This window comes from Mercenaria mercenaria, chromosome 6, assembly GCF_021730395.1.
Source record: "Mercenaria mercenaria strain notata chromosome 6, MADL_Memer_1, whole genome shotgun sequence".
Taxonomy (NCBI): domain Eukaryota; kingdom Metazoa; phylum Mollusca; class Bivalvia; order Venerida; family Veneridae; genus Mercenaria; species Mercenaria mercenaria.
The window spans coordinates 54,365,549-54,391,631 of NC_069366.1; the positions used below are offsets into that span (position 1 = coordinate 54,365,549).

Genomic DNA, 26,083 nt, shown 5'->3' on the forward strand with positions numbered 1-26,083 from the left:
ACTAATTTATCAAACATATCTAACTTATGTTTAACAGTTATGGAGGTAAACTTACGTAAATATTTTTCTAATTTAAAGATAGCTTTTAGAGACTGACCAGCTATTGTTTTCTGGGCTTCAGAAAATGATCCACCCGGAGTAAATACAATTCCAAGATATATAAACTTATTAACTATTTCAAGAACTGGATTTCCATATCTTAATTGTAAACCATCTGGTCTTCTTCCACCTTTTCTAAAAATCATTACTTTTGTTTTTGCAGAATTGACTGACAATTTCCATGTTTGACAATAATCATTTAACAGATTTAAGTTAAACTGTAACTCTTCACTATTGTTTGCAAAAATTACAATACTATCAGCATAAAGAATCAAAACATTTTAAACATATAAGTATCTATACCATCCACCCCGCTTACAATATACATATCTTCAATATCATTAACAAACATAGAGAAATGGACAGGCGGCAATGGTCTAACGCCAAGGTGACATTCAAAATTATCACTTAACTGATCCATGTACTCAGTTCTTGATTAAACATTGGTATACATTGACTTAATAACATCTAGTATTTTCCCCTTAGTCCTAATTTTATAAGTTTAAACCGCAGATTTTCATGAGTAATATAATCAAATGCCTTACTGAAATAAACAAAAGCACAATGAAATTGCTTACTTTTATTATCTAAATGACTCACTACTTAGATCTAAAACCTGATTGCGCTTCTACACGAAGTCTGTTATTTAATAATCTTGTAATTAATTTTAAGTATACTAAGTAAAGTGATACCTCTGAATAATTATTATGAATTTCATTTATACATGCTTCTGGGAAATAACCACATTCGAAAGTTTTGTCGAATAGGATCAACAAATAGTTTGATAATACAGTCTTACCATGTATGAAGAGTTCATTTAAGTATAAATCTGGGTCACAAGATTTGTTTGCGTTCAATTGTTTAATAGAGTATAATAGCTCATCTGATGTGAAAGGCGTATTTAACTCTTCAAATATAATATTAAATTCGTTATTTTCATACCGTTCAACAACAACAACAACAAAAAAAGAACAAAAACAAAACAAACATCTGGACTGAAAAAAAAAAAACAACTTTCATTTGGATTGTTTACACTTCCGAAATAATTTTCAAACATGCGAAGTGATTTATTATTTTTCTTAATACCACAAGAACTTTTTAACAATTTCCAGTAAAGTTTTGATTTTTTTTCTCTCTAGTTGAATGGGTTTCACTTCTATCATATTCATATCCAGCTTTACGTAAGGTATTTTTATATTCTGTACGCATATTTACCATATTCTATTTTGTTCTGATTTATCTTGTCTATAAAAATTTAAAGTAGCATAAAATAGCCTACACATTTCCTCAGAATCAGCATTATACCGTTTGTTAACATTAGAATTATCAACACTGGTGTAATTACTACTACCAAGATATGTTTAAATAAAGGGGACACTACTTCATCTAATATATCGGACAGTTCAGCAATACAATTGTCAATATCAGTTTTACATGTCGGGTCAGTAACACTATTACTAAATATGTTTAAATTGCACAAGTTTTCATTTTCAGTCAATCGATTCTATAAATCATGTATTTTATCTCTGTTCCAAACATATTTCGTATTTGTAAGGTACATTTTCATAGATATTATCTGTTTCTACAATAGGCCTATAAAATATGAAATTAAAATCAATAACACAATGATCTGATAAAATATTAGGATCATGCACTTTTGAATAAATACATAATAATTATCAAACATAATTTAGGTTCCATAGAGCAATACTGCTGACCCCATTCGGTGAAATTATAAAAAAAATCAAAAGTTTACTTTCGAAAAAAGGTAAAAGCCATTCAAGTCTTTGTCAGATATAGCCTTTTTCTACTCGGTCAAGTAAAATGTTACTCTTAACAAAAAAGTCAACAATATCTAGTGTGTGATAACATGTATTTATATACCATCTAGCATTTATAATACTTTTCTTCCTAAAATCCTAAATTACATGTAGTTACATATAATCGACATTTAAAACTACTCGCCCACAGTTCGGGTGAAAGTTTTTCCAATATGTTCTTTTCCACGAAGTTTTCCATAGAATGTATATATGACACTGAAAAATGATAAAGTGGGTGAAAGTGAAAAAAATGATTTTGGTAAAAATGCAAGAAGAATGTCAATTTTCTGCATTACTTTAAAAGCGTTGCAACAATTTACTACCTTCTGCACAGTATATTTTGGTTATTTATAAGAATATCTTACAGATATCTTATGTCAGGGCACTCACTTTTAATGGACATTGGAGAGAAATTAGTTTTTTCGTCTGAAATGTGTGGGTCAGTCACTTTAATACCACATAAATACAAAACTTAACTGATTACGACCGTTCTCGGTCACTGAATAAAATCGAGATTATTTGTTGTATATAAAAAAGGATGGCGAGAGTATTATTTTTGTTGTTGTTAAAAATCAGAAATGCTACAATTATTATTGTTAAGGTTACTGTACCACATAAACTTTTCATGCGAAACAAAACGTTCAGTAATTTACAACAGACGTTGAAAACAATACAAGAAAACTTACAAACCAATAAAATGCAAATTGAATTTAAAGACATTCAGATAAGAAGTAATTAATCACAAAACAAAACAAATTATGCTTTAAGCCAAATATGAAATAAAATTTGCAAATTATTACACAAAATGGATTTTAATAAAAGCGGTCACTGGGGCATATTGCAATTTGCAATATATGGCAGATTAGAAATAACCAACATTTAATGTATGATAACATGCATAATAGTCACAGTTAAATGCAGAATTTTGATTTGTATGAACTTTGCATATTATATTGATAATCATTACAATTGATATGTTGTATATCTCGTTATACTATTATGCATATCATTTAATTTGGTCGATTGTTTTCACTTCAGTTGAATCGTGTTTTTGTATCTCTTTAAATCAAACAGAGAAAAAACTCACAACCAGTAATCGGCAGACATAAAGAGATTTTATGAAAAGCGGTCAGTGTATAGGAATTCCTTATCTTAACTTGGAGAGCTTTCCATTGTCTGGGAGCACTTATCAATAAAGGCCCGAATGTTATATAGCTTGGCATTACTAATAACGTAATGCTTTTTTTATATCTCAACCAGTCAGTTAACTTGTATGAGTTTTGTTCTGTAGTCTGTACCGTTCGGAAAACACTAATTTTAAGGACTTTTTCATAGTCAATTTTTTGTGGTCACTAATCACTTTTTGATCAAACATAGAATACAGTCAATGGTAATATTTAGTATTAATTCGAAATCCATTATGTATATCAGTATAAATTCCATTATCATGTATATATATTTCAGTATAAAATATTATTTATTCAGGAAAAATAAAATATGTTCACATTTTGCAACGGAATGATTTCAGGGATTCGATTTATCTTGCTGCTTATATACGTGACAATATTATTTTACCCTTAGTCTAATGAATCGATGTACGCCGTCTTGATAAATACTTAGTATATAAATATGTACTGGTACAGAAGTACAGTATCGCATCAATATGATTTCTGAAATAATTCGATCACACTAAGGTGATTACTGATTCCTCATGGTTCCGTTAGGTAACTCAAGGAATTAAATTCAAATGGTCTTTTGTACAATTTTAAACAATTTGTTTAATCGGTTTCGAGATCACTGAATGGCGGTTGTATTGATTTGTAATGTATTGATGGACCTATTGAAATACTAGTTTGTATTCCTAAAAGCTCGTTTGTTATGTCATCATCTATTTTCTTCTGAATATCTTTGTAAGCCGGTGCATTTTTAAGGACTGCCATGTAATGATGAAAATTACTATCTGCTGAAGCTTTAATACATTCTCGTTCAAAATTATCTGATGTAGGTAGTCTATTTCGTAAAAATTGAAGCTGGTTACCAATGAAGTTAAGATGCTTTTGAGCAACCTGAACCCGGCAATGTAACAGAACAAGACGTAAGTTCCTAAAAGTCAGCAGAATGATATTCTTTGCTGATGCAAGGAAATGTGTTAATTCCAACCTTATGTTGGAGTCATTGTCTTTGCAAGTATATCCATCTTCACATCCTTGACACCTATTTATGGTTCTATCTAAATGCCTTGTAATTAAAGGCCAGTATTTATAATATTCTATAGATGAAGTATTTTCAAGAAAGATATAAGAATTTTTTAACCTCCTCAGCGTTTCACACAGTGCCCGAAATACGGCGAATATAGATTTGCCCTGATGACATGTATAATGATGTCTAGTGCTGCTTTGTAACGAATGTGTTATTTTAACAATAGTGTTGATTATTGGAATAGAGTATAAAAGATGCGTTTTATGAATTTTACAATAAAACAAACTGTTTCTTTCTAATCCTATGTAAAATATCAGATTTTCATAACAGTTCACTACATGTCTTAATCTTACGTATTTGAATATGTTCATTCCTGGTATAAGCGAATTGGGGCGTTTACATATATTTGGCATCCCTTCATTTGGAAATTTAGCAAGAAAACTGATTAATAAATGCAGCTCTGCATGTCGTTCTGGGATCTTTAATTTTAGACTCCCACCATATGAGGATATAAATTTGTTATTTTCAAATATTTTGGCGAAATAAAACGGCGTGAAACCGTCCTTGTTTACACAATTTAAAACATGCTTCCCATATAAATTTACCATGGTTTCAGTTGTTTTACCGAGATTGTATGCAGCCGACATGTGTATCCCCGATATCGATTTACAATATCGACAACACACTTGAAATATTTCAATGGAATGTTTATTTCTTCTGAGAAATTCTGATAAAAAGTTGTCAATAACTTCAGCATCTTCAGGCCCCTTTTCCCACTGTAACAAATATTCCCCATTTAAAACTGGCTTTGAAAAGGCCATAAATACTATATCATTTAAACCGATGTAATCATTTAGAACTTCCATATTATAGAATAGAAGTTTTTCAGCAGACCGGATATTTCCTGCGAGCAGTGCTTTATGAATTATGTTCAGTCCATTTGAATCGGAACAGTTTAAGAAAGCTGAATTGTATGCAACAGAAATGTAAAGCTGGTATACCAACATGTCAAGTAAACCGATGCCACCTCTTTTTGCCACGTGATGCATCGGTGATATTGATGTCCCGCACATGTAAAAAGCATGTGGCCTGTATAACACAATTGTTTTCAGTGTATGCTTTCGTGGTATTTGTTTGATAGTCAAAACTTTAACTAAATGACGCGCCAAATGAGCATCACTTAACGTTCTATCGTAAATCATGACAGCTTTTGTCAAGTGAAGGCTTTTATCAATTATTTCACTTAAATGTGGCTCAATGTATAAAATAAATTCCGTGGAATTTAAATTTTGGATTACATATAAAAGAGACAATTCCCAAGGTGTCATCAATCTCTTGCATTCGTGGTTCTTGAGGCATTTGGCATATATTTGATATATTCGTTCAGAAGGCACTGTAAATGTAGAGTCGCTATAATAGCCGTTTTCGTTGTCTTTTTCAACTCTCTGGTTAAGAAGGATTGCGAAAGAAAATGGGTATATGCTATTTTTATCCTTTTTTGAGAGCAGCTGATGAAAAAGTGTTATATGTTTTGTATATAGGTAGTGAACAATTCTGTAGTGTCCGAAACGTAATGCATAATGAAGAATATTTCTTCCAAAAGTATCAACGTGATTGATATCATGGTTATAATATTCTACAAGCTTTTGAAACATGTAAAGAGTAATTAAATGCAACGTTTCTTCAGTCTCCATATTTTCCGCTTCTTTAAAATGTACGCGTAGAACTAAGTAATGTAACATTCCTAGTTCGTATTCATCCTTTAAATCTGGAACATTGCTAAAATATCCGTCGGTTAAATATTTAAAACTGAAATAAGACGACGTAAGAGATACAAGATGGAAAATTGTTGAACCATTATTCGTCTTTAGCTTTGAGATATCATGATTTAAACGTTCCTTGCTGAATGAAAGATATAGCATGTTGTCGTTGCTTGCAGCATAATGTTCTGGGTGATTTCCTCTTACATCGGTAGCTGTCCAGTTTACAAACAATCTGTTGTCCAATGTAAATTTCAGGAGCTCATTTTGACTGTGAATTGCTACTAAATGTGCAAATGAAGCTCCTAGAGGACACCCACTGGCATAAGTATATTCATTAGAAGAAAGAACCACTTTAGATCTTTTCGAAAGACTTATTGCAGGTTTACACGTATCTTTAACAAGGTGTCCAGATAACCATGGCAATAGACTAGTTTGGCCGAAGAAAACAGACGACAAAGATGCAGTATACCCAAATGAATCGACGCAGTACAACGTATCGGGGAACGTTTTAATCAGTAATTTTGCAACATCCAGGGAACTCATTTTTATTGCGGCAAAAAGAGGATTTTCTTGCATGATAACCCACCACACATCCAACGGATATACTTCCACATCCACATTATGACAATAGCGGTGTAGTTTAAACACGTAGTCATCTACAGAAGTCATATTTTTATCTGAAATACTAGCAACCTCTCTGAGAGATTCATTTACCTGCTCATCAGATATGCATTCCAACCGTACTCCATTTTCTATCAGCAACTGAACAATAGCTATATGGTTCCATTTTGAGGCGTAGTACAAGCATTTGTTATCTAATATTGAAGGTGACCATTTCTTTATTTTCAAAATAACATTTATATGTCCGTTTTCACAAGCAATATCACTCGCCCTCAAACCAAGAACATTCTTTAAGTGAATCGTGGTCACATTTTGTTCAATTAGATAATTGACTATATTTTCATGACCGTGTTGTGCAGCTATGTGAATTAGTCCGTATCCTAAGTATAACTTCTGTTTTATAAAGTTAATTTTATACGATACGTTGCAATTGGAAATCACAAAATGTCCAGACAAAATAAAGTTTATATTTGCTCCTTTATTGTGTAACATTTTCAGCTGGTCTAGGTTACCTCTTGCAGCTGCGACAAATGCTGCATTTACTCCACCCTCGTTTAGTTCTTCAATATCAGATATGTGGTTAAGTAACAATGCCAGTGCTTCAACTGATGAAGTTTTCCAAATAAGACGATGTAATAAAAATTTCATTTTTACACCAGCTGTGTGGCTGAAAACAAAATTCGCAAATTCTTTCCTTAAACGTATATCCCCTGATTCGCTAATGTGAATGATAAAATCTATAATGTCTTCAGAATAATTTTGATCTTGACTGAACTTAGAAAACATGTATCTAGCGATATAGCTGTGTCCTGATTCAATAGATATACGATATTTTGTATTGTTATGATCTATAAGCCAATAATATACTGCTTGATGGGGAAGTGTTACATGTTTTTCGAACCTCAGGATGAAAGGGAGTTTATCAATAGCATACCGGAACGTGTCGGCGTCAAACTTATTATTAGCTCGTATAACGTCAAGTAATTCGTTTGTATCTAAAGGCCGGAAAGAGGCACATATGATTTCTAAGATTACCTTTGAATCAATGAAGTCCTCATATACGCTAAAATATCTATCGAAATTGTCTTCAAGAATATCTCCAAGTGTCAATGGCAAGCTTGTTATAGCATCATCATTGTCTTTTGCTCTGATATATTGTAGTGCATGAGTGATATACAGAAAGTTTAAATTGTTGTGAAGATATAAATCTAAAGTTTCTGACAAATGTGTATGTTCAGCTAACGTGTCCTTCATATATTCGTGAATATCCTTTACATTTCGTGGGTCATTTGACTGCAAATATATCATTTTTAATTTCTTTAATGAACTTAATGATGTCATATTTCGTGACGTTATGATAAATTTTATCCAATAAGGCATATGTTTCATTCTCTTTGTCAGGAGTTCTAGAATAAAATTTCTCCTTAAAGGCGAATAAAAGCATTCATCCAGGCCGTCAAGAAGTATAATCCATGGAAATATGTTGTCAGTAGATAATTTCTTTAAAGGAAAAGTTATACCTTGGTCAAAACAAGCTATCATTTCTTCCTCGCACGCCTTTCTGTCGTATATGATAGAAGAACTTGGCAACATTGATATAATATTACCATACTCTTCACTATGAGATGCTAACAGCGCTGTAAGTCTCCTTATAAATCTTTCAACATTTTGAGTTGCTTCAACGTCATATTTACAGACGTGGAATGCAACAATGTGATTTCTAACTTTATGTCCGACTTCACCTTTCTTACAACACAATAAATGCGATATAATTGCCGATTTTCCAAATCCCATTTCTGCCACAAGAACGATTCCATTTTCAGTGTTGCCAGGCAGTACAAGTGTACTTTCTAGATCTTCTATTAACCATTGTCTTCCAGTTAGTTTTTTATGTTCGCTTAAATATCCCACTAAAGGTAGGTCTTGCATAAATGGATACGAATACGTTTCCGATAAACAACCTGAAAAGACAAATGTATACAAGGTTTGTCTGTATATGTTGGGTTTACAACACACTACATTTAAATCGTACTTTTAGCAAGCTTCATTTAAAATGTCTGTGTGACAGACAGACAAGGGGTGGCGCTGCGATAACGCCAGCTGAATGGCTTCTTCCTCAAACGGAGGATTTTATACCCTAAGTGAAGGTTCGAACCTAAGTTGCTGGAACGGCAAGTGATTCAAAGTCGGCGACCTTAATATCTCTGCCATGGAGACCCCGTGTAAATGAGAGTGGATTGTGCAACACTCCTCATATCCAGTAGTATATCGGCTTAAGCTAAGGAAACGCATTGAATTTACCTCCATGATCCAAAAGTAACAAACTAAACGACAACTCGTCGGGGGTCTTTTTAAGGCTGTCATACGTACTTAAATACTGCAAATGGATAAGAAACAAAGTTTGGGAAAATAGAACGCTGCCAAGATCTATAAGAAGATATATATAGTTGAAAGGATAGAATGCAGGCAAACAAAATAAAGGCAGACTCATTTTGATTGAGTCTGTTCGTTACAGGTAATTAGATTTGCGACAACTTTCACTTTTTGGAATGAAATAACATTTACGATTTTACTGCCTTTGAATAATTGGTATTTATGTATAAGAAAAGGCAAAAACAGATAAAGTATTCTGAAAAGCTTTTTATCATGTCAATAATATTCTAATTACGTACCAGAAAGGGATTCTTCCACCTTGAAATAGCCTCTGTTCTCGCCTTTAAATAATTTATAAATCAGGATGGAAAAGATGGCAAGAATAAATGGTATTACTATGATGCCCGTTACATTCCTGCTGTTTTCTTGCTTTTTCCTTCGAGCATTCTCGCATGATTTTATCAAAAGTTGATGACAATGGTTAACTTCGTTTCTTAATTCAAGCTGGGTCTGAAAAAGATCATCTTGAGCCAATTGTTGTGAATATTCTATCTTTTTAAGTTCCCTGTCTATGATTTCTATCTTAGTGCTGTTCTCGGTAAGACTCTGGTGGATTTCAGATACTGTAGCTGAAAGGTCATCCATATTTTCTAATTGTTGAAGCTCGTTTAGACACTTGTTGACATTAAGATCCTGTTTCACATCAGGATCTTTAATCAAATCTCTCAACATATCAAATACATTCGATTTTTCTAACTCTGTAGCACGAAGAGATGGGTTGTGTCCAAAATATGTGTTCCTGAATTTCTTTAACCTTTTGGTTACGTGATTTTGTATGTCAAATTCAGAACACGACACCCAAATGTGACATTGCGAAGCAATATCTTGGAACTGGACAGAAGGCATCGACCATGGTAAAAATAAATCTGCTATACTTTCATACGACTTAGGCCATTCCCAAGACTTAACGTCATCCCATTTTATATCAGACTTCCTTTTAGAGCTTCTTAATTCTGCAAGAAGATTTTTTCTCCAGCTTGTGCATGTATCACACCATCTGAAATTAATCGTTTGTAGTGTTATCATAAACGGCTAATATGGAAAGATTTTAATGATATTTTTGATATCAAAACTTGGCATTTGATTGATGTTATTGAAAAGATTGCATTCATTTACTAGTCCATATATTACATTAGCTATTAAACCACCAACTGTGTTTTACTCATTTGTATTTGTTTACGCTGCGCTGCGTAGTCATAGCCGTTTCCAGCCAAACTAATCAATGTAGGCCCAGCGAAATTTGAATTTTGAGACCTGTTATCAATTACAGGTCGATGCCTAGATGTATTCTAAATCGTAATTAGTTGTTCTGTATATAGAAAGGGGGCCTTAATTCAAAGCCCGAGTGTTATTTTAGAACATATCTGGGTATTGGTGGAGGTATTTTTGTTTTCTTGATTGTTTTGAGATGTTACTTTCCGGTCAAATGTCAAAAGTTCCAGAAGTTTTTAATAAATATTCCAAAATGTTTTGATGTTGTTAACTGAATGTTATTTACTATACTGTTTGCAGATCAGATTGCCTCATTCGACAGAATAGCGGAGGTGCTGAAGCTATTTTTGGACCTCGTCTACACAGGTAACTGTGCCCTTTCAGCAATCATTTTTTCCGATACGAGGTAAGATTAATTTATGGTATACACTGAATGAATTTGTTTACGTTGGCCGCATGACCGAGAATTTACAAGATAAAAGGCCGATGATTTAAATAATGTTGAAAAGGATGTTAAACCGAAAAGTAAAAGATCGAATCGTCATTTAAATTTTAAATGAATCTTGCCACGAAATATTGCATTACTGTACATTTAGGTCCCATGGATGTGAAAAAAAACGGAACCCTCGAATATATTATAGGCATTGTCTTGCCCAAATTTCAGTGCATTTTGCTGCAGACTTTTCTTTTAAATTATGTATCTCGTGTTTAGCCTTTACAATGTTGGAGTCGCTCATTTTAAATAACTGTAATCTATCATTGATTGAAAGTAATAAGTTCGATTCCCAAACCGACCATGCCCCATCCACTCGGACCTCTCCCTCCTCACCCCCCCCCCCCCACCCAAAACAAAAAAGAAGAAGAAAAAAAATAAAAGTTTAGGCCTAAACTAAAAATATATTGGAGTTAGATTTGCGATAGTTAAATTACGGAAGATTATATAATGCATTCTGCAGAAGTTTAACAAATTAACAAGATTTTTATGGATATGACAGTAGCTTGAAGGTTCAATGATACCTTTCGATAATACCTTATATACCTTGCTTGGCCGGAAATTACTGAAGACGCAAATGACTGTATCTTTTCATTTTTGGTTGCGGGTTTATCCCGCTACCAAAGTTAAAATGTATTTCTCACAATCATAGCATCTTTATTTTTTTCCTCGTCGGTAATAATTATCAAAACAAACAAGAGAACGCTGTTCCCATTTCGACGTAGTTGTAGCAAGTCTCGTCAGAGACACTTGTAAATAGTTAGGCTAAATCCGAAGACACTCGATAAAAGCCTTTAGATTTGTACTGCCAAATTCGCAAGAAGAAAGTAGTCCTTCGTTAACAAAAAGAAAGCAGCGGTAAACATTTGCGATATCAGCTGGAAAATGGATTTGAAGTGATATTAATCATACAATAGAAATCACTCAAGAGAAATTCGCTGTTAAAATATTGTACTTACAGAATTAAGAAAAAAATTGTCTTCCTACTCGAAAGCGACCTTCAACGAATGTAATCATGCCTATCACGCGTGAACTGTATGGGACAGTGCTTATCGATTGAATTCCACTGGAACTATCTGCGGTTATCAGTCGTGTATTGTTTAAACCTTCATAGTTGTAGGTTTAACATGTTATGTTTGTTTATTGACGATACGCAACTCAAGGTTATTGCTTTTGAGGATTAAGACAATTTTCTATGAGCATTCAATACCAGCTACATTTCTCTTAGGGGGCAAGGGACAGTAAATTTGAAAATTCCACAAATCTGTGCTGATACCAGTGCGAAAAAAAAATCATAAAAAATCCCATTTTGAAAAATTCCAAGGATGTTTTTGAGCGGATGTATTGCATGTACTTAGCATTTCATCATGTGACACTTTCAGCCTGTCGAAACAACTAAAACGCCGGTTACAGGACACTAAATTTTCAGACAAAAATGGCCCAAAAATGCACACCTTGCGCGACCTGTATCGTATTATCTGCAAATGACTGACCTAAAACATATGTATATCTTTAAAGCATGTGACCGGACAAAAATAATGGTGGGAAGAAAAGTGTCTCATAACCATTTACTTTTTCTCCAAATTTGAGCTGAATCTGGATGGATGGATGGCCGTTTTCATTTCGTCTGACTTCCGTTACCTCGGGTAAGATTTTAGACCCAGCCGTTTACACGGAGCTTGGAAAATCGATACAAGCATATATTTTGCTCGTACGCAGGAATCCTTAGTTCTATAAACATCATGAATATAAATGCCTTTAAAGTACAACTGTTGATTTTATTTAGAAAACGTACCCGGGCCAAATACGTAACTGGCCCCTGCCACTTTAGGGAAAGCCTAGCTATTTTTAGATTTGCATTCGCGCGGAGGATCATGGTAATTGATACGATACAGAAATCTGTTAGACTGTGTTACTGTAGGGATAATACACGTTTTTTTGTGTATTAACGTCTGCAGAAGCCCGCGGGATTGTTTGTGACCGAGACCGAAGGTCGAGGTCACAAACGTATCCCAAGGGCGTCTGCAGACGTTAGTACACAAAACAAACGTGTATTGTCGCTATTCTTGCATAAGAAAACATTACACGACGACTTAATGTAGTATTTTTATATGTGATGATTTGACGATTCCTGTACATTTTTTAATTGCCATTCTGTTGTTCTTGGAAACGGTAAACATGTTTTAAATATCCGTATCCAGGGCCCAGAAATAATCAACACTATCAAAAGCACATCATGAAGGTTTTCAAATGATTTTTGTTTATCTCTCGTTATTACAAACATGAAATTACCAATAATTGTTCATATAACTTCACAATTTGGTGAACTGGAGCACAATTTCAAGGATAATAAGTTTACATTCGAGTTATATTGAGTATGGACACAGTTGGAGTACGGATGAGTACGAACGTAGTGTCAAGCTTTCAAGCTGTTTATATAAATTCTTCCAGAAATTAAATAAAAACATACCGACTGATACTTACCAAAATCATAAATATGATTCCTAGAAACAAACAATCGCACAAGTTGCACGCGATTCTTAAACATTCACGGTTATCTACAAAAACTGAAACGACGCTGAATTCTAAAAGGGGAGTAAACAAGGGAAAAAGCGAGTACGAACATTGTTGGGGGCAGTGCATTTGGCGTTGGTAACTGATACAACAAAATATTCTATGGTTTAGATTGCATCTTTTATGCTACAAAAAGAGGCTATTATGGAAGAAACAAGACGCAGATGTCAATCTGAGGAGAAATACATGTACGTCCCTAGGAAAGCATTTTAAAAATAAAAATCATGTATTAACAGCACGTGAATTGCCTTGTTTGCACACGATTTTTCTCCCGTTAATACATGGGCGGATCCAGTGAAAAAAAGTAGTTTTTATGCAAGAATTCCCTTGTCTTACAGACTTAATTTATTTACGGCTGAAATAGAAGTCGCTTGTAACTGGTTTGTTAAGTGGCAGGGGACAGTTTCGTATTTGGCCCGGTACGTCTTTTTAAAAAAATAAAGTAGGTAGTGTACTTTAAAGGCCTTTATATTTAACTGGTTATTTATGGTGTTTACAGAACTAAGGATTCCTGCCTACGAGGAATTATTGTATTAAATAAGTGAATAAATGCTTGAATCGAATTTCTTAGCTTCATGTAGGTGGCCGGGTCTAAAATCTTACCTGAGGTTACGGAAGTCAGATAAAATAGAAACGGTCATCCATCCATCCAGATTCGGCTCAAATTTGCGGAAAAAGTAAATGGTATGAGACATTTTTCTCCCCACCATTATTTTCACATGCTTTAAAATATAGATATGATTTAGGGTCATTTTTTGCCTCAAAATTTAGTGTCCTGAAAACGGAGTTTTACTCGTTTTTATCATAGGAACGACGGAATCGGCAGGCTGAAAATGGCATGTGATGAAGTGTTAAATATATGTAATAAATTCGCTCAACACTTTCCGGGAATTTCTCAAAATTTTAATTTTAATGATTTTTTCACACTAGTATCAACGCAGATTCATGAAATTTTCAAATTTATTGTCCCTTGCCCCCATAACTGATGCTGTATTGCTAAGACAGATCATTGGAAAAGACTGCAAATGGAATCAATTTCAATTCCGACTTATTTATAATCTCTCCCCTAGTGAAAGAATAAATACCAAAATAGTGTCAATGTTTTGAAATAATTATACAATTAGCCAATATCAATACAATATATATAACAAATACGCCAATATGGGCCGTTTGTTTTTCGGTGCAAGTTTCGGATTTGTAAAACAATCCTTTCGAAAACAATATTCAGGGATTCTTCTTCAGAAGTGTCTCCGCGATTTTGACAAACCTCTTGAAGCAAGTTGTCGAGATTTTAATTATTGAGTAGTCATCTTTCGTTGTTATTATTGTACAGTTAGTATAATGGTTGATTTTGTCGGACAGCTTTTATGTAAATCTGAGTTTTCTGTGAGTTTGTAATTACGAGTGATCATGTCTTAGTCATGGTCTTGCGCATCAGCTCAGTGGTAATAATTGTCAACATGCAACAGCTAGACATCATGGACAAAAGTGAGATATTGATATATCCTTCAACTGCGTTCAGCTCTGCGGAGCCCATCTCTGTTACTCACTCTAATGACGTACATTTAGCCATTGACCTGTTTATGTGAGAAAGTTGTCACGAGTCGTGACTCACACTCTACTGGTTCTTACTGAAAGTCTGTTGAAATCTGGCATGAAACCAACAAAACAAGGAGGGTTTTTGAATGTATCTTATTTTAGTGGTGATACTTGATAGGCTGGTATTACTAAGTGTATACATTTGACCAACTGACATTCATGATCTGCAATGAATCCCTTGTTGTCAGCACGTTCAGAGCTTTGATTAAACAACGTATCCGTAATATCCTTTTCATGACTGTTAGACGGTGATACTGGGCCTATGTTTGGACATCAAAGTAACGTAAAGCTATCGTTCGTTGTCTTCTTTCTTCAGTTCTGTATTGTATATTATTGTAAAACCGAATTAAGTAAATAGATTATTCTAATAAATTAAATAATTTTGTTACACTGTATGCTATCTAGTAAAAATCATCTTAAAGAAGACTGTATTTATTGTTTTTGTACCGGTACTGAAAACTGGTATAAAATGAATTCTCAATTCTCAGGCTTTGACAGGTCTTTCTGTTCGGCACCTCCCGTAATAGGAAATAGCCGGAGCATGTCGTCTGCTCTCCTTGCTAAATTATCCAATATTGATCTGTTTACTGAGCTTAGACGATGGAAGAGAGACAACTGTGTATAGCGTTGATTTTAATAAACAAGGGAAGATAATAGTATCGATTTTTATCCAATTCTTCAGTGTAGATTACTCTTTCAAGTGATAAGGTGAATTACATAATTATTTGGGGAAAAAGCTAGCGGGTGGGGCGGGGTAAACCTGTTACGATTACTCCAAAAGTTACTTCTGCTTCGCCGCTTTTGTGACGTAAACGTATAACTGTATCGATTTCAAAAAGGATGAAGGGACAATTTGATCTGCAAACAGTAATTACAAAAATCGTCTCATGATAAAGAGAGCGCCCTTCTTGACTTACAAACAAAACAGAACTGCCATGGTCATGAACTGCCTACACTCTACCATAATAATGTAATAAATTTAACAAGAAAATTATAACCCAAGTGTTATATGTTGATGATTTATATACGTTGGTATATTTACTTAGAGGGTATTGTTGTTGTTGTTGTTGTTGTTTTCTTCACCTCCTCCGTAGGAGAACAGCTTATGAATACACAGCAATGAAAATTGACTAAACAGTTCACTACTATAAACACCTTAACTACTATATACAGTCATAAACTGATCAACTTGTATTTTGGAAGGACAAACAGTCAATGTGGTGCAATCAGCCACCTCTTAAGAAAGACAATGCTAAAGGTCAGCCTGTAAGAAACCTACATTGAAACTCAGATAATACTAATAGAGCAAGGATACTTTTAAATGTAAGTCATCTTGGTTCAAAGGCCAGTTTTTGCCTTATTGTTAGGTGATATTTGTAAAAAGTTTAACTATAATTATGCATATCGAGGGCTGAGCGCGAAACTATTGTATCTTGTTCTTTATTTATATACAGTTACAATAGTTTCGCGCTCAGCCCACGATATCCTTTCCGCAGCCTTAACGTACTAAAACGTATTAGCGTCTGATGGCCCTTTCACGCTTCCGTAGAAACAACATTTATTACACGAAACTTATTTTGAAAATATTTCTGAAATGTCTAGGTCTGCAGCTCTCAAATACGGTTATATCTTACATCTGAGGCATATACTGACACTCTCAGACAACATCAAAAATGACATTTTGAGCGATTTGATGAAGGTCCAAAATTATCAATGTACCCTTGGTCCGTTACGGACCCCTGTGGGATTTCTGTTTATCCAGAGCTCAAATATTTTTTCATAGATTAAAAGCTGACATGCTGTACTAAAGCCCAGGTAATTTCAATTCGTAATAAAGTGCTGAAAATTGGCTCCCCAATAGCAAAAAAAAAAAAAAAGAAAAAGAAGTCCACGCGCATACATTTAGACGGGGTGACCCCTGCGCGTGACCCCTGACTATCTACGAATCAAAATGCGGCTTTCGTTTTCAAGTTTAGCATTTCTACTTTCATTTTATTTACTTCCGGAAATAGCTGAAGGTCGAGTGACGTCATTTTCTGTGTTGTCAAAAACATACATATGCCTGGCGAGATTGCATAAATATGTGCTGGCCGTCCTAAGGTTATCAAACATTAAACACACAAATACTTAACTTAAAAAATAAAATAATAAAAGTACTTAACTAAAAATATAAGACACTGTTTATGACGTACGTACTGTGTAATAAGTTTGGTGTTGATTACGGAAAGAGGAATGGGCATAGCCATGCCTAGATTAAGATTACGGAGCCTTGTACATTTAAGGAGTTACAAAATGAGTTACAAATTTAATACAATGACATATGCTAACAAATGCTTATATAGAAATTACTAGTATACTACTTTCTTATATACATACCAATTAAAGTAACACAATAAAGCTGGTTTAAAAAATAGCATAAATTAACTTTACATGCATGTTTAAAGCAGTATCCGGAATTCCGGTTGGAATAAAAGGTCTATATCTTCAATCATATGAAATAAATGTGGCAAATAACAATGCATACAGTATAATAAATCAATATTTGAAAAAAAAAATAGAAGTATTACACATGAAAAAGGTAACCACAGGCAGATGTTTTAAAGAACGGAATGTTGTAACTCCATAAAGCTAAAAATGGTCTAAAGACTCCTATAACTAATCGTTTAAAATTAATCAAAGCACCGAGAGGACTGATGTGGGCAGCGGCTGACAGCTTCTGGTAATGGGCATGAACAGTTAGCTTAAGTTTGGTGATTCTAGTTAAACTAATTTTGATTAATAAGCATTTTCAATCTTTCTTTTACCAAATCAAGGGGTAAAACTCTGCTTTTACTCTGTCAAAGGGGATAAAATAATATATGAGCAAAGCTCGTATGCTTATTGAAAATTTTGTGAGGTTTGGTTAATTTAGCTCAAAATCATTTTTTGAATTATAAGCATTTTTTTACAAATCAATGGGAAACACCCTGCTTTTACTGGAAAAAGGGAAATAACAGTAAATGTGAGCAAAGGTCATGGACTAATTGATAATTATGTGTTATTTGCAGATTCTGGTTATAACAAGAGCTTGTAGAACACTTGCATGAATTAACTGACAAGGAACAGAAATTATTTGGTCACTGCCTACTGGACATTTAACGTACTGATCTTAAATCAATACGCATGGGTCATTTACCAGTCTTAAATGACCTCCGTATCAAATGTGATCTTAGACCAAAGCATAATCTAGTTTTCTGGCAAAAAAAGTTCTATTGTCAATGTGATATTGACCTTTGACCTACTGAACTCAAAACCAATAGGGGTCATTTGCTGGTCATGAAAAATCGCCCGATCTCATGATCCTAGGCCCAAGCGTTCTCCAGTTATCTTCCGGAAACTGATTTGTCTACAGACCGACCAACATCCATCATCAGACATTAATATTTACAATATCCCCCTCCTTCGAATGAGGAGAATTAAATTTCAAATAAGAAGATGCCCATGTCTCCCTAGTCCCCCAATTCATAGTCGTAATAGGCAAGAAATCAATAGAGGATAGGAGCGAAAGACAAAGAGACACTAATGTTTGGCTGCAATAGAGATCATCTACTTGGCAATTGTCCAATCACCCTATGAAGTTACAAAATTCTGGGTCAAATGGTTTTCAAGTAAACCGTGTTCCATGTTCAGGCCCCTGTGACCTTGACCTTTGATCGGGTGAGTCCAAAATCAACAGGGGTCATCTACCCTATATGTCCAATCATCCTATGAAGTTTCAACATTCTGGGTCAAGTGATTCTCAAGTTATTGACCCAGAAAGAGTTTTTCCATCTTCATGCCTTTGTGACCTTTCCCTTAAGTCAAGTGACCCCGGAACATTAAGAGTCATCGACTTTGTAATTCCTATCATCGTGATTGAAGGTTCTGGGTCAAATGATTCTAAAGTTATTGGTTGGAAACTGTTTTCAAAGTTCTGGTTCCTGTGACCTTAACTTTTGATCAAGTGATTCAAAAATTAATAGGGGTTATCTACTCTCATCTAATCATGTCCAATCATCCTATGAAGTTTCAACATTCTGGGTCAAGTGATCCTCAATTTATTGATCAGAAACGGGTTTCCATGTTTCCATGTTCAGGCCCCTATGACATTGACAGGTGATTTTTTTTATTTTTTATTTTTTCCAAATGAGATCTCATCTTGGTAAAAGCAGGCTATGAATATATTATACATAAATTACATAGATAAAGGACACTTCAGAATAGTTCTTAAACTATAAGCAACCATAAAAGAATATTTACAATGAAATTAAATGTTTCATTCAATTTTAAAACAACCAAAATAACTACTACTATCTCCAATATCAGCACACATCATGATCTTCCGATTGCATTCAGTCAATTTTCAGCTGTAGATTGATATAATATACCTCATAATCATGACAATATGCATGTTTTAGTGTTGTTATATTTTCTGGTCCTTTGGGATCATGGAGTCTATTCAACATATGTGTAATAGAGTTCTGCTTAAGCCGGCGCTAGGGGGCACATTTCATTACCTCTCATGAACAGACACATTCAAACCGAGTCTGCTATTCTTCTTCTTGGCTGCATTCTATGCTTCCAAAGGATCTTTTTACGAATTTTATAGTTCAAATTCAAATATTGAAAACTGAAATTTTTCTAACTTAGTTTGAATGATCTCAAATGATTTCATTGCAGTCTCCCGAATCCCGCTATTGTATAATTATTCGAGAAGAAATCGTCGTCAGAACGTGAATACTTGGGGACGAAAACACCGCAACTCTACCGACGATTAAAAGGCGAATTTGTTAAAAATAATGTTTCTTTCGAATTAATTATACCCTTTAATGATATGTCAATCACAAACACCAGCTGGAATGTAATATTAAATCAAACTGAAGTGCATACGTTCGTATTTTCGGGAAACAGGTACGAATTTTTCGCCCCCTCAGTTACGGCTTCAATTATTTTTCTAAGTCGTACAAATAAAAATTATTTACGTAAATATTATGAAAGTATCGTATCTTTCTCTATGAAAAATAAATTGATAACACCTCTTCTGTTGATTTCATACAATATATCTTTCCATAAGCCCATTTCTATGCTACAAAGTTCAACGGATACACGGGTGCAATTTTATCCGAAAATTAGAACGCACGCCGTGCTAGTTAGATGTTTTCTGATCATGTGACCAAAACAAGGTCTTTGGTATTGTTATAATAATAAAAGTTCGATCAACTTTTCTAGCAGGAACTGAGTTTTACTTTAAAACGTTCACAAAAGACGCAACTTGGTTTTAATACCGATTATAGATCTACGCGGAGGGTGCTGAAGTACTATACTATTTTTGTAGGTTATTTTATACTTCTTTCGTTATTTATAGTTTATTTTGTTCACGGGATGAAGAATTGTTTTGGTCATGTGATCAAAGCAAGCATGCTCATTTTCATACGCATTATTTTTGTTATAAAATATAGATTACGACAAGTTTGTACTTAAGCAGTGCATTTTTTGATAAAGTTGAATCTCAGAAGCTTTCTGAAAGTTAAACAGACTTGAATTACGTAAAATTTATGGAGGACATGGAACTACTTGTTCTTCGGTGTCGGATAAGAATTTTGACCGTAAATTTGTGGTGTGGTAAATCTGTGGTCACGCTTCGCTGCCCACAAAAACCATCGCTATCTTTTCGGCGCTTATGCGCATGCGCAAATACTACGTCACCGATTCAGGGACAAAATATTAGACAAAAGAGAAAAGATCCATAGTATCTAACATACCGGTATGCCAATACGCTTTAATAACTTTCGTCAAGAAAACAATAATTCATTTAAGGTATTAGAAGCGTAATAGAGTACCTCCTTTTTGAAGAGTATTCAATTCCTACCATAAACCTACTTTTACTGCAATTCTCAGGGGGACGTAGGTTCAACCCCTTCTGGGGCCAATTTTTTTTTCTTATTTTCCTTTTTTTCTAGTAAGTTTTTACTTCTTTCAAGACTTATAATTGATTTATTGTACAAAAATGGAGTAAAAAATAATTTGATAAGCGATTTCTTGCTGTTCAAAGTGAATTTACTACTTAAACAGAAGTGGTAGAGTTACACATCTTTAAAAATAGTGAGTTACATGCGGTAAAGGTTCTCTATTTTGCTTTCACTCTTTAGATTACATATCGTGGGAGAAATTTAGGTAGGTTTTACGTCTGCCCTAAGGTTATTTTTGAATGAAGTGAGCAAAATTCAAAACAGAAACACAGGATTCGACCTTATTTTTTCAATGTTGAAGTTAGAATTCTGTCTCATTAAATCCGTTTCCTTGAAGCACCCTAGAAAAAATTATATTGACATTTTTAGTTTGTGTTTTATAATTGTTTACCAATAGTTTGATGTTTCTTTTATTAAAATTAATGGTAAAATTAGTTCTCTGCAAACGTTTTTGATAGTGGCCATCACTTTTAAATTTGTCTCTACTCGTGCTTGAGGAGATACCATAAATTATACAAAATTTATAAAAAAAAAAGGCACGGTAAAAGTTGTTTAAAAACTGCAAAACAGTGCAAAACACGGTCACCTTTAAGAATATACCAAACAAATGTCATTTTGTAAACATTACTATTAGGCATCTAATACCTTTAAACTGATTTAAACCGCTACGACTACTTATAAACCGCAGACATTATTTACGTTCACGGTGTCACGTACACCGATGTTTACAAGTGTGTCTACTTAGACCCTGCCAAAAAAAAGCTCCATATTTTTAAAGTGCTGCCGTTTCTTTTTTTTAAAAACTTTTATTAGCATATGTGCCAAATATAATGATGAAAATGTATTTTGTTAGTTTAGGTGCATTCTTAACTACATGTATTTACAAATATTAGAGTTATTTTACACAAACATTTATTTAACATAATAAAAGTTAGTATTCTCTAGAGGCTATGGGGCAGGCCATAAATTGATGTATGGTAGTATATGTTCAAGTCGCTACATGTTGGGTACAATATATGGATGTGTAGATAGATGATTCCACTTCGAAGAGTCAAAAGTTGTCCACTATAGTTTTGGCCTTTGACAGACGGACAGACGTTCAAATTTTGCGGAAAAAGGGCAAGATACGAAGTGGAAATTTCGTGTGTTTACATACACGTTTCTATTCCCCGTTAAGTTACACTGGTACCGGAAACGTCAATATTTTTCCATACACTGACGCCTGAATTTCATATCGGGTGCGTGACGTAATTCAGTGTTTGTTCTTGCACTATTTTTTTTTTCTATTTAGTTCAGTATTGTCAATCCTATTCAGGCTATTGAACAAATTTATGATGTTTACATTATATTTATACGTGTAGATGTGTATGTAATAAAAAGGTTATTATCTTTGCATCGGGAAATATGCACTCGTTCTTCAGCGGAAGAATATTGCGCTCCTAAAGTCGCGCAATATTTCCGCTGAGAACTCGTGCATATTTCCCGATACAAAGCTAATAACCTAAAATTATTATCTCGAAATTATTCGAAATTTCGACTTATTAACTTTAAATTTCGACTTTCTAACGCGAAATTTCGACTTAGTAACTCGAAATTTCGAGTTAATAAATAACATACACCTGGCACTAATGCTCTTCCGTATCTGTCCGTCTGTCAAAAGCCAAAAATGTAATGAACGACTTTTGACTCTTTGAAGTGGATTCATCTATCTGCACATCCATATATTGTAACCGTGAACCAGAAGCCTCGAATAACTATATATGTATTCGTTTATTTTCACGTTAATCTGGGTATCTTTACAAGTATCTTACTCTCCTGTAAATACAAACTGGGTGATATATTGTGTAGATTTACCTTGAAAAGTCTGCTCCAAATGACTTGCTGCATTGCGTAGTGCAGTCTCCATGACTTGCCAGTTTCCTGTAGATCTTTTGATGAATGCGAGTAATCCCATTTTTCGTGTATGGCTCAAGGTTTTGCCCGACATAAGCCAAACCACGATATATGCAACAATAATTTTGATGGTCTTCGTCGCGTAATAATTTTTTAAAATCCATTTTATTAAATGACTTTTTCAGTTCAGACTGTCATAAACTAAACAAAATCAACAAACTTTGTATCGAGCAAGGTTACCTTATCATGTGTTTCAATCGATAGAATAGTGTCATAGCGAGATAACGGTAAGGGTATTTAGTGCTGCTTTTTGAAAATCCTAAGGTACGTTCCAACGTGTCAAGTCTCCACGATATCGTGTTGCAAAACATGGTCAGATAAATTTCCTTGTTACTCGTATCAAAAGTGGGTTTGTATTTCATCCAATAAGACCATGTATACTGAATTTTAAAGAAATGAACTTATTATATGTGTAGATGTTTTGTGATATTTAATTCTTGTCAATAGTGATCTTACCTTACAGTCATTATTGTGCATGTAGTTTAAAGATAAAGCTCGTAGATAGTCTTCATAGTGTTACGAAGTCTAACAGAATACGCTGCAAACTCTAAACGATTGCACATTCCTATGTTAACAGCTCTCATCGAGTTGTTTAAATATTGTTGCAGATTCGCAACGAAAATCATAAAATATATATCATCATATATTTCATGCTACCTTAGCAGAATTCCATTTTCAAATGTGACTGTTTGTTCGACGCAGCGTCAGATGCCACAGTAATGAGATAGTTCTTTTTTTAGGTAAACATTAAGCCTGTGCCCTTGACAGTGTGTATTAATATATTAATGAGTCTGGAAAACTACTTATGTCGCCGGAGAATGGTAGTAATGAGTCCTATAACTGTACAATGACATCTTTTATGGAATAGAAATCATTATTTTTCGTTTTAGGACAAATACTATTTTATAAATGGTAAAACACATTATTTAGATGGCATATTCATTTCTGCAGCATATGTGTAATTGTTATGCGCATGCCTACCGGAAGGCGAATACACGAAAGGACGAAATTGCACATTTGTTGTGTGTTCGTGTCGGCGGGTCGAAGTAACGAAAGGTCGAAAGATCGAAAACTTCTTATCTTATTTCTCGTGTGTTCGCCTTTCGACTTTCGAAGCGAATACACGAAGACACGACAAAAGAAGGGCGACAACACGAAGTTTTGATACCCGCCGACATAAAAAAAGAGAGAATAAAACAAAAGTTCGTGTGTTCGCCTCTGAAATTTCGTTATTTCGCCTTCAATGTTTCGTTACTTCGTGTATTTGCCTCGGATGTCGAAAGGCGAAAACACGACAAATAAGCAGTTTTCGACCTTTCGTGCTTTCGTGTCTTCGACATTTCGATCCGCCGACACGAACAAATGTGCATTATTTCGACCTTTCGTGTTTTCGTTACTTCGACATTTCGCCTCGCCGACACGAACACGCGAAATGGCAGAAATCAGCCACCATAAAAACAGGCCCTACAAGTTATTTTATATGGGTCGTTCCATAGGAAAACCTGTATTAGTGACATGATATAATTATTTCATACTTCAATAGTCGTGTGACTAAAGCCTTAGGGTTCCAAATATCATAAGACACTATGCGAGTAAATCCATTTCTGTTTCCCAAACGTACGTATGTAGAATATCAGAAAATAACAAATCAGTTCTATTTTACACCCCAACTCTATCTCGTGAGACACTCTTTAGAGACCCACGAATCACAAAAGCTTTATGAATAATTTCGTGTTTGTTTTCAAACGGATTTCTACATATACATAACGGCGTTAAACCCAAAACAAACAAACAAACAAACATATACATAAATGCTCTATTTAACATCTCTACTATATTGCGAGACTAACGCTTTATGAACCAACATGTTGTACAGACTGTAGGAGTAACTTCGATTTTGTTTTCTAACAGATTACTACACTACCTACATAAAATATTTTTTAAAAATTCGAAAAATTCTATTTAGAATAATGTTTGCATATATGAAATTAACTATATTAGTGCCTAATCTTTAAGCTATTAAAGAACATACCTCAAAACGACGAACTGTTGATACAAAAATATTGCTTATTCTAAAAGGCTTTAAAAGATAATATTTTTTAAAGATTGCAGGGATACCGGAGATAACACCTTATATCACGACCTGAAAACTATTTCCGTGGTGTATCAATGATTCAAGAACCAGAAAAACTTATTCGTCCATGCAGGGCTCGACTCCCGAGTCAGCACGTATTTTTTTTCTATTTGCATTTTTAAGACATTTAGAAACAAAAACTCCTGTTTAATGTTCATAAAACAACTCAATTCAAGAAAGATATCTTAAAGAAAATTTGGCGTCAGCCTTTAAAGACTAGTACTTTAAATTATGAAATTGAAAATTACAAACATTGCGAATGAAACATTAATTTATTAGTTGAACGCGAAGCGTCGAACTAATACGTATTCTGGACTGAAAATCAACTGACGTTTCACTAAAGACAGTTATCGCGTAAGTTTTACCGTTTTTCAGGCTAATTCGTAAGATATTTTATTGATATAAACTGTTCTTGAACATGTTCACAGTCCGTTGAATTCATACATATGTAAATACAGTAATTTAAAGAATGCGTATCCGCATGAAAACACATTTTTAGGTCTGTTACCACGATCATGCTAATTTGAAAAGTGAAGTTATTCCTTAAACATATGCCGAACGCGTGAAATATGCCGATAAAAATAGTTCGAAAGTATTAAGTTTCTCTAATTTAGCCTTAATATAACATATTCATTCATCAGTAATAAAACAGCATTTGATCTGAATCATTTTTATACATGTATATACCTGCGATTCTTCCTACTTCCCGACTCCTACGCAGTTCTTCTATCTATCTATCTATAAATACTGCATGACACCCTTGCGAGTATTTTATGCAGGTGCGCGTCAGTGCATAAGAGTTTAAAAGCAGGAATGTACAGGAGAATTAAAGTAATACATAAAGTATTTGTGAGAATTTGAGAAGAAGCTGATAGTGCTAATAAAAAGGCGAAATGTACAGTAAAAGGATTAAAAACAGCCTGGTCACTCAGAAGTCCTGGCCCAGTTTGGTTACCCCTTGCCTAAACTGGTCCAGGGTAGGTGCTTGAGCAATGTCAGCCGGCAAAGAATTCCAGAGAATGATGGTGGCCGGGTAGAAAGAGAACTTGTAATAATTACAGGGTGTTTGAATTTGCCGGAAAGATTGGGAATGCATGTGTCTAGTGAGCCGGGTAGGAGGTAAAATATAAGATGGCATTGGCACTGCAACCAGTCCATGGACAATCATCGAGTGGCAAGGGAGATCACTGCGTAGG

The 26,083-nt window shown here is 34.3% G+C and overlaps 1 protein-coding gene across 1 annotated transcript; it reads right to left on the reverse strand.

Moving 5' to 3' along the window:
• Window positions 1–828: 828 nt before the first annotated feature.
• Window positions 829–22,929, reverse strand: LOC128557751 (uncharacterized). Its single transcript, XM_053545944.1, has 3 exons — window positions 22,655–22,929; window positions 9,175–9,932; window positions 829–8,463 (listed from the first exon to the last, which is right to left on the reverse strand). Exons 1-3 carry the CDS (start codon window positions 22,855–22,857, stop codon window positions 3,698–3,700), a joined length of 5,727 nt encoding a protein of 1,908 aa, XP_053401919.1. The 5' UTR covers window positions 22,858–22,929; the 3' UTR covers window positions 829–3,697.
• Between the last annotated feature and the right edge of the window lie 3,154 nt (window positions 22,930–26,083).